The sequence below is a fragment of the Saccostrea cucullata genome, unplaced genomic scaffold, assembly GCF_032062105.1.
Source record: "Saccostrea cucullata isolate Sc308-1 unplaced genomic scaffold, CSIRO_AGI_Scuc_v1 ctg2061, whole genome shotgun sequence".
NCBI lineage: Eukaryota > Metazoa > Mollusca > Bivalvia > Ostreida > Ostreidae > Saccostrea > Saccostrea cuccullata.
In genome coordinates this window covers 148,722-161,774 of record NW_026923981.1, presented here as the reverse complement: position 1 = coordinate 161,774, position 13,053 = coordinate 148,722, and the positions used below count along the sequence as shown (strand labels likewise).

General features: G+C 36.3%; 2 protein-coding genes across 2 annotated transcripts in view; one reads left to right on the top strand and one right to left on the bottom strand.

Annotated features, from left to right (window-relative positions):
• Positions 1-11,791, bottom strand: part of LOC134265406 (uncharacterized) — a 69,556-nt gene extending 57,765 nt beyond the window's left edge. Inside the window, exon 1 of the mRNA XM_062747616.1 lies at positions 11,538-11,791. The gene's annotated coding sequence lies outside the window, so the exon portion shown is untranslated. The remainder of the gene's footprint in view (positions 1-11,537) is intronic.
• Positions 3,633-7,977, top strand: LOC134265402 (uncharacterized). The gene is made up of 2 exons (XM_062747612.1): positions 3,633-4,045; positions 7,812-7,977. The coding sequence occupies exons 1-2, from the start codon at positions 3,781-3,783 to the stop codon at positions 7,898-7,900; spliced, it is 354 nt and encodes a 117-aa protein (XP_062603596.1). The 5' UTR covers positions 3,633-3,780; the 3' UTR covers positions 7,901-7,977.
• Positions 11,792-13,053: the final 1,262 nt, after the last annotated feature.

The window sequence follows — 13,053 nt, the reverse complement described above, 5'->3', positions numbered from 1 at the left end:
ATTGAATCCGTCTTCACAATTTACACGTGCCCATTAGCCGCACCATAAGAATGAGGTACTCACTGGGTAGTTGTGTAATGCAAACAATCGGTCAGCAGACATCATTACGTTATTGGGAAAGGTCATCAGCAATTGAACACGACTTAATTAGAGGTATGCCACCACAAAGATGTCATTTACAGGTAAATGAGCGCAATCAAGCAATCGGAATGCTTCAAGCTGGACAAACCTAGCGTGATGTTGCTTTCCAGTGTGATGTGTCCCAGAGTGTCATATCTAGAGTTTGGACACGATTACAGGGGACCGGTACAGTCAATGAGAGGCTTAGGATTGGACGACCCCGTGCTACAACGCAGCGCCAAGAGCAGTACATAGTAACGTTGGCTCGGAGACAATGTTTTCTACCAGCCCCAAGACTGGCTCGTTAGTTTAATGTTGCCGCATGCTTACACATTACACCCCAGACTTAAGAAACAGACTCCATGCTACTAACCTCAGGGCTTACAGGCTAGTAGTGCGCCCCAAACTTCTCCCACGTCATCGACAAGCACGCTTGGAATTTGCTCGTGAACATGTGAATTGTTATAGACGAGGGGAGGGTGGGAGCCGGTTATGTTCACAGATAAGCCCCGATTCTGCCTTGACTTTCACGATGGTCGTAGGCGTTTGTGGAGAGAGGCCAAACAGATATACAGTCAGGCATTGGTGGCTGAACACAATCGGTTTGGGGGTGACTCTGTGATGATATGGGATTAGATCCCTCTAGCGGGTCGCACTGACATTAGGATCGGAACACTTACTGCCCTCCAATACAGGGATGAAATTCTACTCCCTGTCGTCAGATTGTTTGCAGGAGCAATAGGGCCAAATTTCATTCTGATGGACGATAACGGCCGTGCTCATTTGGTTAAGGAGTTTTTTCAGAGGGAAACTATTGAGCATATGGAGTGGCCTGTTGTCTCACCGGACATGAATCCTATCCAGCATGTGTGGGATCAACTTCAGCATTAACTTTAACTAAGTCCAAACCAACTACAGACTTTGGATCACCTTGAAAACGCACTGAAACAGGAATGGAACAATCTCCCACAACTAAACATTGTGAATCCTTTATTGAATATGCAACATCGATGCCAGGCTGTTCTGAGAGCAAATGGAGGTCATACGGAGTATTGATGGCATTTTGAAAAAAAAAAAATTGGACATGTTCTGTAAATTACAATTTGTTTTTTTTCCTGCCAGATTTTTTCACGTCATTCAGTGACAAGTTGTTCTGTGCACAAGGAACTAAAATTCATGAAATGAAATCGAGGTTTCTGATTAAATATTGAATAAATATAATGTCAATGTTTGTTTTTCATAAATTCTGCCAAGTGCGTACAAAGGTTTACTTTAATGTATGAAATTGTCAATGATCCCTAATTTATTTTGTCCAATATATATATCACTTCTCGAATATTTTGTTGTACAATACTCTTGAAGTTTTTCCTTCATTACTGTCAATATGTTAGCGAGGGGAAAAAAGTAAAGAAAGAGACTTGGTAGAACAAATACTACAACTTTGCATCTGTTTGTAAAGATTTCTATGACGTTTCGGAATCCAAAAAAGATATGGCAAATCAAATTCATTTTGGCTATTTGGAATATCAAAAATATTCAAAACTGTAATATGATTTTGAAGAATTTTCTCCTAACTATAGGGATGTGGTTGGACTAACAAATAAACTTAAATAAAATTCAATCCAATATCATTTCAAAAACATTTTATTTAATGAGCCTTAAAAACAAAACAATGTTACCTGATATGTCAGCAGGGATCAGTAAATACTGACTGTGTAATCTTACTCTTTTTTCACCTCTGAATTAATTATTGAATACAGAAAGAAAGATGATTTTCAGTTTGCACCTCAATCTCTTAATGCGAAATTCTAACAAACATCTGACATATTTAATCCATTCTGACAAAGTCTCAAAGTCTTTTTTATCATGACTTGCCCATTGCTTTGCATAACCTTCTACCGAATCCCTGATATTTATGAAATACGACGCCAGTTGAAAGATATTTGTTCTATATATCTATCAACTTTTAGAAGTAGTCATCTAATGTGTTAATAATGAATATATTTATGTCACCAGTTATAACTTGCCAAGCAAAACTATTGGTATATGGTGATGAAGAAGAACACAAACAGATATTTAATATCCAGAACATGTAAAGGTTTGGATACAAAAGTCCATGTATATCTAGGAAATAAAAGGTTTATTCTTTACCTAAAAACATGGTGGAATACGATACTGGAATCTTTTTTGATTAGAAATATAACTTATATCAAACGCCTCAATTCCTTTGTTTGTTCATTGAAGTTTAAGGAAAAGACAGGCTTTGCGGTTTAAAGAAATAATGATGATAATGATATGCAATATACGTAATCACAGATCAGAACGTGCATTTTAGTGTCCAGAAATAAAATAAGGACCTTTCCATGACATTTGGCAGTTAGGTTAATGAATGCCAAAAGTATATCTATGCAGATCTTCGGAAATTCGATTATGACGTCACTGTGATACTGCACAAATGAATCTCGGCGAATTAATAAAAAAAAAATTTTGTACACTTTTATATACAGTGATTTCTCCTTATTATTGTAAGCATGAATTTATGTGTAACTTAAATGTATCTTGTCATTAAAGCACACAGTTTCTCTGCACTTGAAACGCAGATCTAGCTATTATTAAATCTTGTAAATATGAAATTTAATACTAGAAAAGCGTGATCTGATTAAGAATAAGTCATACTTTTAAATGCATTAAACAATATTTCAAAGTCTTATTAAATTGATAACAAATAGAGTTCTTATAAAGCCACATTCATGCACTTTTCTACACAAACGTACTACAATAACAGGCTAAACCCGTCGAAAATCTCTAAAGTTCAACAATATCCCCTTTACTGTTAAATATGATACTTTTTACACATGCAGTTATTGTCGCTTCTAGTTTGAAAAGTGCTGGGAGCAAGTTGTGCGCTGATTATTTTTTCTGTAATTTTACATTATTTCAATGCGTAGAGTGTTAATACATGAAGATTATCAAAAGACGGCTAAACTTTATATAATTCCTGGGCATGAAAAAGTTGCTCCCAGCACTTTTCGGGTTAAGGAATTTGTCTTTAAGAAAACACAATCAACAACCTGGTGAACATTTTTTCGTATATCATTGAATTTTATTATGCACCATAGTTTTGTGTATCAAAATGTTTGTGTACTTACTTATGAATTTTAAATAGTTTCAAATTTGTCAAATATGAATGAAAACAAACATACCCGAACTTAAAAAAATCTAAAATCTAAGTTCAAAAGTTTCACCATAGTAAACCAAAGTTCCAAAATGTTCACCATAATAATTCAAAGTTCCAAAGTTTTTAGCACATTAAATCAAAGTTCTAAAGTTTTCGCCATAGTTAATCAAAGTTCCAAATTTTTCACCAGAGAAAGCAAAGTTCTAATTTTTTTTTCATTTATTCAAGATTATTTGATTTTATATCAAATAGTAAATTATTAATTTAGGACAGGGTTTTTAATGTTTGGTAGTTGAGCCGAAGTGTACACAAGGTATTACATCAGAAATATACAAAGATGTATTACGAGTCAAACTACGTACGAGTTAATCATAAATGTGCACCGGAAGTTATCCCCCTTTTCAAACCAGCAAATTGTTGAAACCAGACGCTTTTTTCTACACGAAGTAATCAAAGGCCATCACGTCCACAGAACCGAAATTATGCCACCAGTTAGAACGTCGATGACCAAAAGAGCGTCCAGGAAGCGGAGGGAGACTATAGGAACCCCATCGAGAGGCAGAGGGCACCGGTGCAGGCAAAGCACTAGGCCCAGGACAAATCTCTCGCCAACACGCCGGGTCCCGGCCGAGGCAACAGGCGCCGATGGAATTCCCCCAGAAACACTTCCTCTGCCATCCGATACTATACAACCGACGTTGACACCACAAATAGAACAAAGCATCCCTGGAATCCCCAGTGGAAGCGGTGAGTCAAATTCAAATTTTTCAAGTCAACCACTACAAGATATCAGTTGTTATGATTCCGTAGGTTCACACGTCCCTCAGAAAATTAAAAAAACAAATATGGGAGTGCAAATTTATAGATTTCTCACTGTTTTCTAAAACAGCTTGTTAATTACAAGATTATGAATCACAAGGGGACATACAAATTAAAGAAGGGCGGCTATGCATTGTCAAACAAAAAACAAATACCATTCTCACAATCGATAAGTGGACATCGACTTTTATTATATTTACAAGCATTATGTTGGAGAAATTTCCAACACGGGCTCAAGAACTACTCAAGTATCTCAGAGATATCAGAATCGCTGCTACTAGGTCAAATAATTGGTTTAAATACGACGAGCAATTTCGTTTAAAAATGGCCAACCACCCCCAGTTGTCATGGGGTCAAATTAATCAGGAATTTTGGCTTTTGTACATATCTAACAAGGACGAAATTATTCAAACATATAATCGAACCTCTTCTCAAAGTCAAAGTTCTTACCCAAGCAATCCAAACCGTACTTTGGCATTTTATTGTAATCAATTTTACAAGGGAGTAAGTTGCCCTTTCTTCCCTAAGTGCAAGTACAGACATGCATGCAGCAAGTGCGAAGCTAACCACCCAAGTATCAGGTGTTCAAAATAATGGTTCATTATATTCTTTGGGTACAACACTAATCAAGTTACATTTGTACAAAATTTATGTAAACATTTAGTTGGATACTCTGATTGTGAATTCATATTCCAGGGTTTAAGTATGGTTCTAATCTCCAATATTTGGGCCTCAGGACAACCCATAACTCTTCTAACCTCCCTAGTCTCAAGGCTAATACAGTAAAAGCTGAAAGTAAAATTCAAAAGAACTAGCACTAAAACGAGTCGCAGCCCCCCCCCCCCAGATTTTTTTTTTTCTTCACCCACCATATCACAGAAGAAGGGTAACAAAGAACAGAAAAGCTGACCTCACAGTATGGAAAACTTTTTTGCAATCTTACAATGGTATATCGGTTATATTTACCCAGCCCTGGATTTGCAATTCAACTTTTCACAGGTAGCTCAGGGGGAACTATTGGAGGGTTTTGGCATCTACTTTAGCAAATGTTTAGGGGGAAATGGGCTTATGGGGTCTGACCAAGCCTTCGGGTTGAACTAAGTATTACAAGGGACATGACTTTCCTGGAACTTTTCCCCGTCATGGTCACTATTATATTATGGTAGAGCCACATTGCCAATTCTAGACTTGTCTTCCATATTGACAACATGTCAGTTCAGTTGTCCACATCATCAACAACACATCAAAATCTGATAGGGTCATGAATCTTGTTCGCAAGCTTGTGTTAATATGCCTAAAGTCAAATATTAGTATTAAGGCCTTATACTAGTATTTTCCCACAACCAAAACCATTGTAGGCTCCTTATCTCAATTTCAGTGGGGCAGATTCAGGCGACTGGCACCGCAGGCAGACTTAGGGCCCACCTCACTACCAAGCCACATCTGGGAAATATAATGCTTGAAGCAGATCAATTATTACAATGCTCAATAGCACCATTTACACATCGAGCATATTCAACAGCGCTGAACAAATTTCAAAACTTCATTTCAGAATTTAATTTCCAAATTATTTGGCCAGCACCAGTGCAATAGCTCATGAATTTTATTGGTTCCCTCTCACTTAATAATATGTCATACAGAAGAGTATCACTGTACCTAAATGCAATCTCATACATGTATACACAAAATACATGACTTTCAGGACACACACACATACAAAATCTTAAATAATGTATTTTTAAGGGAGGGTTTACAAAGAAATGACAAGCTTCTTACACATGTTACACATCTAAATTCTAAGCCACTTACTAAGTATCAGTTTCAAGTCATTTTACAAAAGCATTACAATTCATTGGGGTCACCGGGCACTTTGGGTCGCATAGTTTCAGAATCGGCATGGCAACCGAGCTTGCCAAACAAGGCCTCTTGGATACTGAAATAAAAGGAAGGTGGCGATCAACTTCATATTTAACTTGCATTAGGAGACAGTAAAGCTGTCCCCTTGTTATTGTAGCACCTACTAACTCTACCAAAGAATTTTCAGGTACCCCAACCATTTGGATAATGGGATCATCAATTCCATTCTGGGCAGGCCATCATGCTGCAACCTACCATCAGGGGGAAGTAACCTTATTTTACCTGCCACAATTACTTTGTTAGGACGTAGGGGTATGCTTTGGGATCAGTTAGACAAGGCAGTTTTCTGATTATTTACTTCAGTATTCTACACCCAAATTTCTATTGATACACCTTGGATCTAATGATTTAACTACACCAGATTTAACAAGCATCAAACTTATTCATCAAATACAGTGCAGCCTGCATCGCTATAACGCACTTCTTCCAAGTACCACTTTAATCTTTTCCCCAATGTTACCTAGGCTGTACTGGCATGGTGCCCCTCCAATAGCAGGTGCAAAAATTAACAAGAAACGGCTCAAAGTTAACAAGTCTATCAAAAAGTTTATAACTACTGAAGAAATGGCTGTTACATAAACAATGACTCAAACATTAAAATCTCAGAAATACAATTGTTCAGGCATGATGGTACCCACTTGTCAAAAACTGGTCTTGAGGTTTACCTTAATAACCTGCAGTCTGCTCTACACATGTTTTAATCAAGAGAGCCAATGTATATCCTCCAAATTAACTTGATGTTTCATTACAAATGCTTAATTTTTGTGGGGGGACATAGTGTCTATGTCCTGTGGCGGGGACTGGGGGATACTTTTGTGTATGTTGGGATCAAGTGGCCCCATAACCTGGTTGTCTCCCCACCCTGCATCAAAGCAGGGGGGCGTTTTGGTATGTGATACATAAGTACATGTAGCACATAAGTTGTCTAAAGTAACATTATATGGTAACATCCGTGGTTCTTGGCCTGTCATGGCTGGTTCCACCTCCACCTCGCACAAGCGGGGGGAGGCCACAGTCTGGTAAAGTAAATGGGTACACCAGGTGGCGCTGGAGACAGGGAGAAGGGCAGTCCCGCATTCACTGGTCCAGAACGTGGTGACCGTTCGGTTCGGGCACTTGTGCTTACACTCGGCCCCCCATGTGCCCATTGTTATTTTGGTACATTTGTAGGTATCCCCCGTCCCCCACAAAAATTGCGGCCTTTTTATCTCCAATTACGTTGATTGTAACAAATGTGTGTTTTTGTGCTCAAAGTATCAATAATAAAGTGATAAACTTAATACATGTGTTATCATTACAGGTGTTTACATGATTGGATGGGTCTGATCTGAGTTGTCTGTATGTCTGTAATCTTAGTAGGGGATGGACTCTGAAGCAAAGCGCTTGTGCTGCAAACACATTGTAGGAGGGTAGTACACTAAGCGGAAAGTTGTGTAAAGGGATTATACTCCCTGTATCTATAATTAATCAAGATTATTTGATTTTATATCAAATAGTAAATTATTAATTTAGGACAGGGTTTTTAATGTTTGGTAGTTGGGCCGAAGTGTACACAAGGTATTACATCAGAAATATACAAAGATGTATTACGAGTCAAACTACGTACGAGTTAATCATAAATGTGCACCGGAAGTTATCCCCCTTTTCAAACCAGCAAATTGTTGAAACCAGACGCTTTTTTCCCAGCCCACCCACCCCTGTAATTAATAGTTGAAAGGTCATTGCTTACCATAATTTAAGAGTTTTCCTTTCTGCTGTGTTTTGTTTTATCTTGCAGGACACTGGAATGTGGACCCATGGGGATACCATGCACCCATCAGTGTAGGAAAGTGCGAGAAGCCAGAGCCTTTGACCATCAAGGACTAATTACACGCTTACACCAGTTCATTAGACTTTCTAGTGCATGTAGTGTAAATCAACTACCATGAACACTTTCATAACAGGGGAAGCCTAGTTAATTATAAATGGGGAAATCATATTTGGGAACTTATCCTTTAATCCTTTATTGTCGCAATTCCGGGATGGGGGGTGGGGACTGGGGGATACTTTTGTGTATGTTGGGATCAAGTGGCCCCATAACCTGGTTGTCTCCCCACCCTGCATCAAAGCAGGGGGGCGTTTTGGTATGTGATACATAAGAACATGTAGCACATAAGTTGTCTAAAGTAACATTATATGGTAACATCCGTGGTTCATGGCCTGTCATGGCTGGTTCCACCTCCACCTCGCACAAGCGGGGGGAGGCCACAGTCTGGTAAAGTAAATGGGTACACCAGGTGGCGCTGGAGACAGGGAGAAGGGCAGTCCCGCATTCACTGGTCCAGAACGTGGTGACCGTTCGGTTCGGGCACTTGTGCTTACACTCGGCCCCCCATGTGCCCATTGTTATTTTGGTACATTTGTAGGTATCCCCCGTCCCCCACAAAAATTGCGGCCTTTTTATCTCCAATTACGTTGATTGTAACAAATGTGTGTTTTTGTGCTCAAAGTATCAATAATAAAGTGATAAACTTAATACATGTGTTATCATTACAGGTGTTTACATGATTGGATGGGTCTGATCTGAGTTGTCTGTATGTCTGTAATCTTAGTAGGGGATGGACTCTGAAGCAAAGCGCTTGTGCTGCAAACACATTGTAGGAGGGTAGTACACTAAGCGGAAAGTTGTGTAAAGGGATTATACTCCCTGTATCTATAATTAAACAAAATTTTATTCACATTAGGTGAATGCGGTTGGGTAGCAGGCAAAGCCTTTTTTAGTCATCTCCCCACAAGGTCAAGATGAACACACAATATATATGTATGAAAATAAATAAAAATCCAAATTTTTCACCCTATTAAAACAAAGATCAAAGTTTCAAAGTTTTCACCATCGTAAATCAATGTTCCTAACTTTTAACTATAGTTAATCAAAGTTACTAAGTTTTCGCCTTAGCAATTAAAGTTCGCAGGTTTTTACTACAGTATATCAAAGTTCCAAAGTTTTCACTAAATCAGTTCCGAAGTTTTTACCATATTTATTTAAAGTTCCAATTTTTTTCCATAGTAAATCAAAGTTCCAAAGTTTTTACTATAGTGATTCGAAAGTTTCAGTTTTTTTTGTAATTATATTAACAACAAATATAGATTAATTAAGTTGTTATATAATATAACGGTTTTGAGGATGATGGCATTTGGTTTGTTGGGTCTGGTTTTTGTTGTTCATGTAAATTTAAAAATGCAAAGTAATTAATTTGAATGCAATATTTACGGTAGGAAAAAATACAGATGAACTGAAGCTTATGAAAGAATTATACTTATTCTAAATAACTCAAATTTTATCTTATAGTTATCTTTTTTTTTCTCCATAAAAAGACTTACGTGTTATTTGCACAATATCAAAATTAAATACTTAATAAATATTTTTTATTATCGGTGCAAAAGACAATTTTATATTAAAATTCATTTCTTGTACAAGAAATTCTTCAATATTCTTTTAGGGGACGGGTTGGGTCTTAAAAAGATCTCCAAGGCTTTAATGAATTTTATTATCTTGAAATTTCATAAAATGTACAGAATTGGAAGCAAAAACATAATTCCACGGTAAGCTGTATAGTTTCACTGAAAAAAGTACAGTCTCTTCTGCAGACAAATTAGGTCAAAAATAGTTCTTTACGAAGAAGTTAATATTAAGATATTTATTTGAAAGTGTGAAGCTTTTTCTAGTGAAGGTTCTTCTTGTTTATCAGTCTTACACAAGGAAGTGCTTATTTGCAAAAGGATAGGAACAATCTGCCTAACTTCAATAAGGACACTCTACCTAACTTCAATAGCTTATGTGCTTTTCTGCCTAACTTACATGTACATATATTTAGTAAGAACAGCCACCGTCAAATAAATTCTGTTTTATCAAACGAACTGCTTATATAAAATGCATTTTATCATTAAAAAACATTTCATTCATGCACATAAACAATAAATCATTGTGATATTTCTTTATCATGAATACAATTATATACTCCTTTTGCCTAAATAAAGAAAGATCGACTTGTCTGCGAAGAAATGTATGTATAAAGTCTAGTCTCTCATTTTGGGTTATTTTAAATGTAAAAGAAAATCTGACAAGTTATTTTAGGTAGGATTAAAAACTATTTGAAAAACCCTAATATGTTTTAACTCGATTAAGATTGAATTCTCTATTCCTCTCCTCTCTCTTTCTCTCTTTCTTTTGACAGAACACATATGAACAATTCCGCTTAATATACTGGCCATACTCTATGTTTCAGATTAATTATTAACAAAAAACATACACATTGTATTTCAACGAGTGTATCTGTACACTCAACGAGAAATTAGAAAGCAGCCATGCCCCTCCCCTCCCCCTAGACAAAATGTAACATTAAAAAAATCAAGCAAAATGTGTGTAGTTCTACATTATCTTTATTCTAAATACTAACATTAAAAGCTATCCATAGAAATTGTTTTTCCTAGTAGTTCATCACCGACAGTATCTAGTTATTCATGTGACAAAATGGAGTTCATTTATAGAGATATATTTCACAAAGGTCACAGAAATGTCGCAAAGTATACCAATTTTCGATTTTTTTACCTTTATTTCAATTTTCAACAAATTTGTAGAATATATATTTTTTTTCTTATCAAAAAAAAAAATCAGAATAAAAGACCACCCATCCTAATAATTTTATGTATTTCATATGTATTTGTTTTGATGCATCTTTTGTATAAAAATTTCACATCGGTAAACATGCATGTGCTCTATGTTTTTCGACGCGAAAAGTACCCGTATCAGAGTTATGAAAAAAATATTCACATGAACTGAGAAAATGTAATAAAATAGAATAGTTTGTCACCCATTTATCACTTCCGTGCGCATTGAATTAGGATAAGTGCTGGATTAAAAACACTTAACATTTAAACGCTGATTTGAAGATTTTCAAAATTTACAGCTATAGTTTGGTTATCAAAACAAATATAGACCCTGAGACGTGCTACTAACCCAAAAAAGGTCTGGCAAACCGTGTAGCGTTTCGTGTAAACCCTGCAGCATTTCGTGCAAACCAAGTAGGTTTTAACTCCTGAAATATCACAAGCATAACTAATTCAATAATAAAATACTTACACTATTTGAGATCTTGACCCATCAATAGCCATATCAAAAAATGAAATGACTTCCGAATGAATTTTACACGTTTTTTGCACAAACGCGCACATATCTCACACGCTTCTCGCACGCTACATTGTTTGCTCGAAACGCTTTTGAATTTACAAGAAACGCTGCACGTTTTACACGAAACGCTACACGGTTTGCACGAAACGCTATCAGACAATTGAAAGGTGATTGAAATTGAACTGTAATATAACTGCAAGAGCTCCGTGGTTCAGCCACCTTTTCTAATCTCTCATTGAATACACCGGTATAGATGACTAAATTGTACATTTTCATCCTAGGATACATTTACTGACGTTCTACATAATCATATTCTAGTAAATATGCACAACTCACCTCCATTTGTTTCAGCCAATCCTATCCCAAGTATTAAAATTCCTAACGTCAAAAAGAAAGTAAATGTCTCAAATTTAAAACGTTTATGAAGCCACAATCTAAACATTATAAAAATACAAGTGTGTTTTGCGCCTAATACATGATTTTTTTTCTCTCTGTCTCTGTTGTACTTTATCCAACGAAAACAGAAAAAAAATTAGATCTTGCAACGCACGGAAATGATACTTGAAGTATTTATGAATGTTACATCATTTTGTGAAAGGAAACTTGAAATGTCGCTTTTTGCGAAATGATGTAATAACCAAAAAAAAATCTACAGTAAAGTTTATAAAAAACTTAGACAAAATAGCTTACATTTTTAACCTATTTCAACGATATCTTGGATTTGTGTGCAGTTAGAGCATACAAAGGAAGTTGTTTTTGAGAATACATAACAAAAGTGTAAAGATACGCAATAGTTACTTACTTCTAAGGTTTGTCTGTCACACAGTTCTGCCAAATTAGTGATTATCAACCTCCTGAAACATCCACATGATCTACGATATTGGGGTTATCGTTAACCCAAATGTTAAGTTCTTCTAAAAATGAATGTACAATTAAACTTTTTATATCTCGAATACCATCGAAGCATCGAAATAATTGTGTTCGAATACCATCGAAGCGTCGAAATAATTGTTGCCCTGTGGGGATCCGGGTTAGAATAGGTCCTCAGTACCCCCTTGCTTGTTGTAAAAGGCGACTAAATGGGGCGATCCTTCGGATAATATCGTATAAACCGAGGCTCCGTGTCACAGCAGGTATGACACGATAAAGATCCCTCCCTGCTCAAAGGCCGTAAGTGCCGAGCATAGTCCTAAATTTGCAGTCCCTCACCGGAAATGGTGACGTCTCCATATCAGTAAATTTTTTTGAGGGGGCCGTTAAACAGTATACAATCAATCAATCAAACGAAATAATTTTGACAGTGGTCCACCTTGTCACTGGCACTGTTAAACAATTACGATTGTTTTTATTTGCAACGTTTATTTACATATTTACAACAAAAGGGATGTATATTTAAATGATGCATGAAGGTAACAATCAAGGTAGGACAAAACACCCGTGGATTCTATTTTAACCCATTTCTTAAAAAAGTACTTGAGAAAAAAAATAATATTAGTATAGTGATCCCTGTAAGAAAAATAATAAGTTCTGACATGTTTTTTTCTTATTTTTTGTGAAAAAGAAGATAATCCTATATATTGGTCACTTGAGAACTTATATTTTGGAATGTGTCTCCATTTTTTATGAACTGCCAAATTCAAGGCCATGTCAAGAGGTCAAAGGTAAAACATTGTGACATCATCTACCAAATCTTTTAGTTTTTTTGCCATTGAAATTTATTCAATCGTCAGTATATCTGAAACTACTGGTTCAATTTTCTTTATTTTTACGGATTCTATTCTAGGACCCATTCGAATCATTCTGTTGATTTTTTGGTAAAACTTGATTATTCATTTTTTCTTAAGAGAACTTA

What these genes read in the sequence shown, in the direction of transcription:
- LOC134265402 (XM_062747612.1), top strand. Translation starts at nt 3,781, where the DNA reads ATGCCACCAGTTAGAACGTCGATGACCAAAAGAGCGTCCAGGAAGCGG. An exon ending in TGGAATCCCCAGTGGAAGCG is followed by an intron (nt 4,046 to 7,811) that starts GTGAGTCAAATT and finishes TTTATCTTGCAG; the next exon opens with GACACTGGAATGTGGACCCA.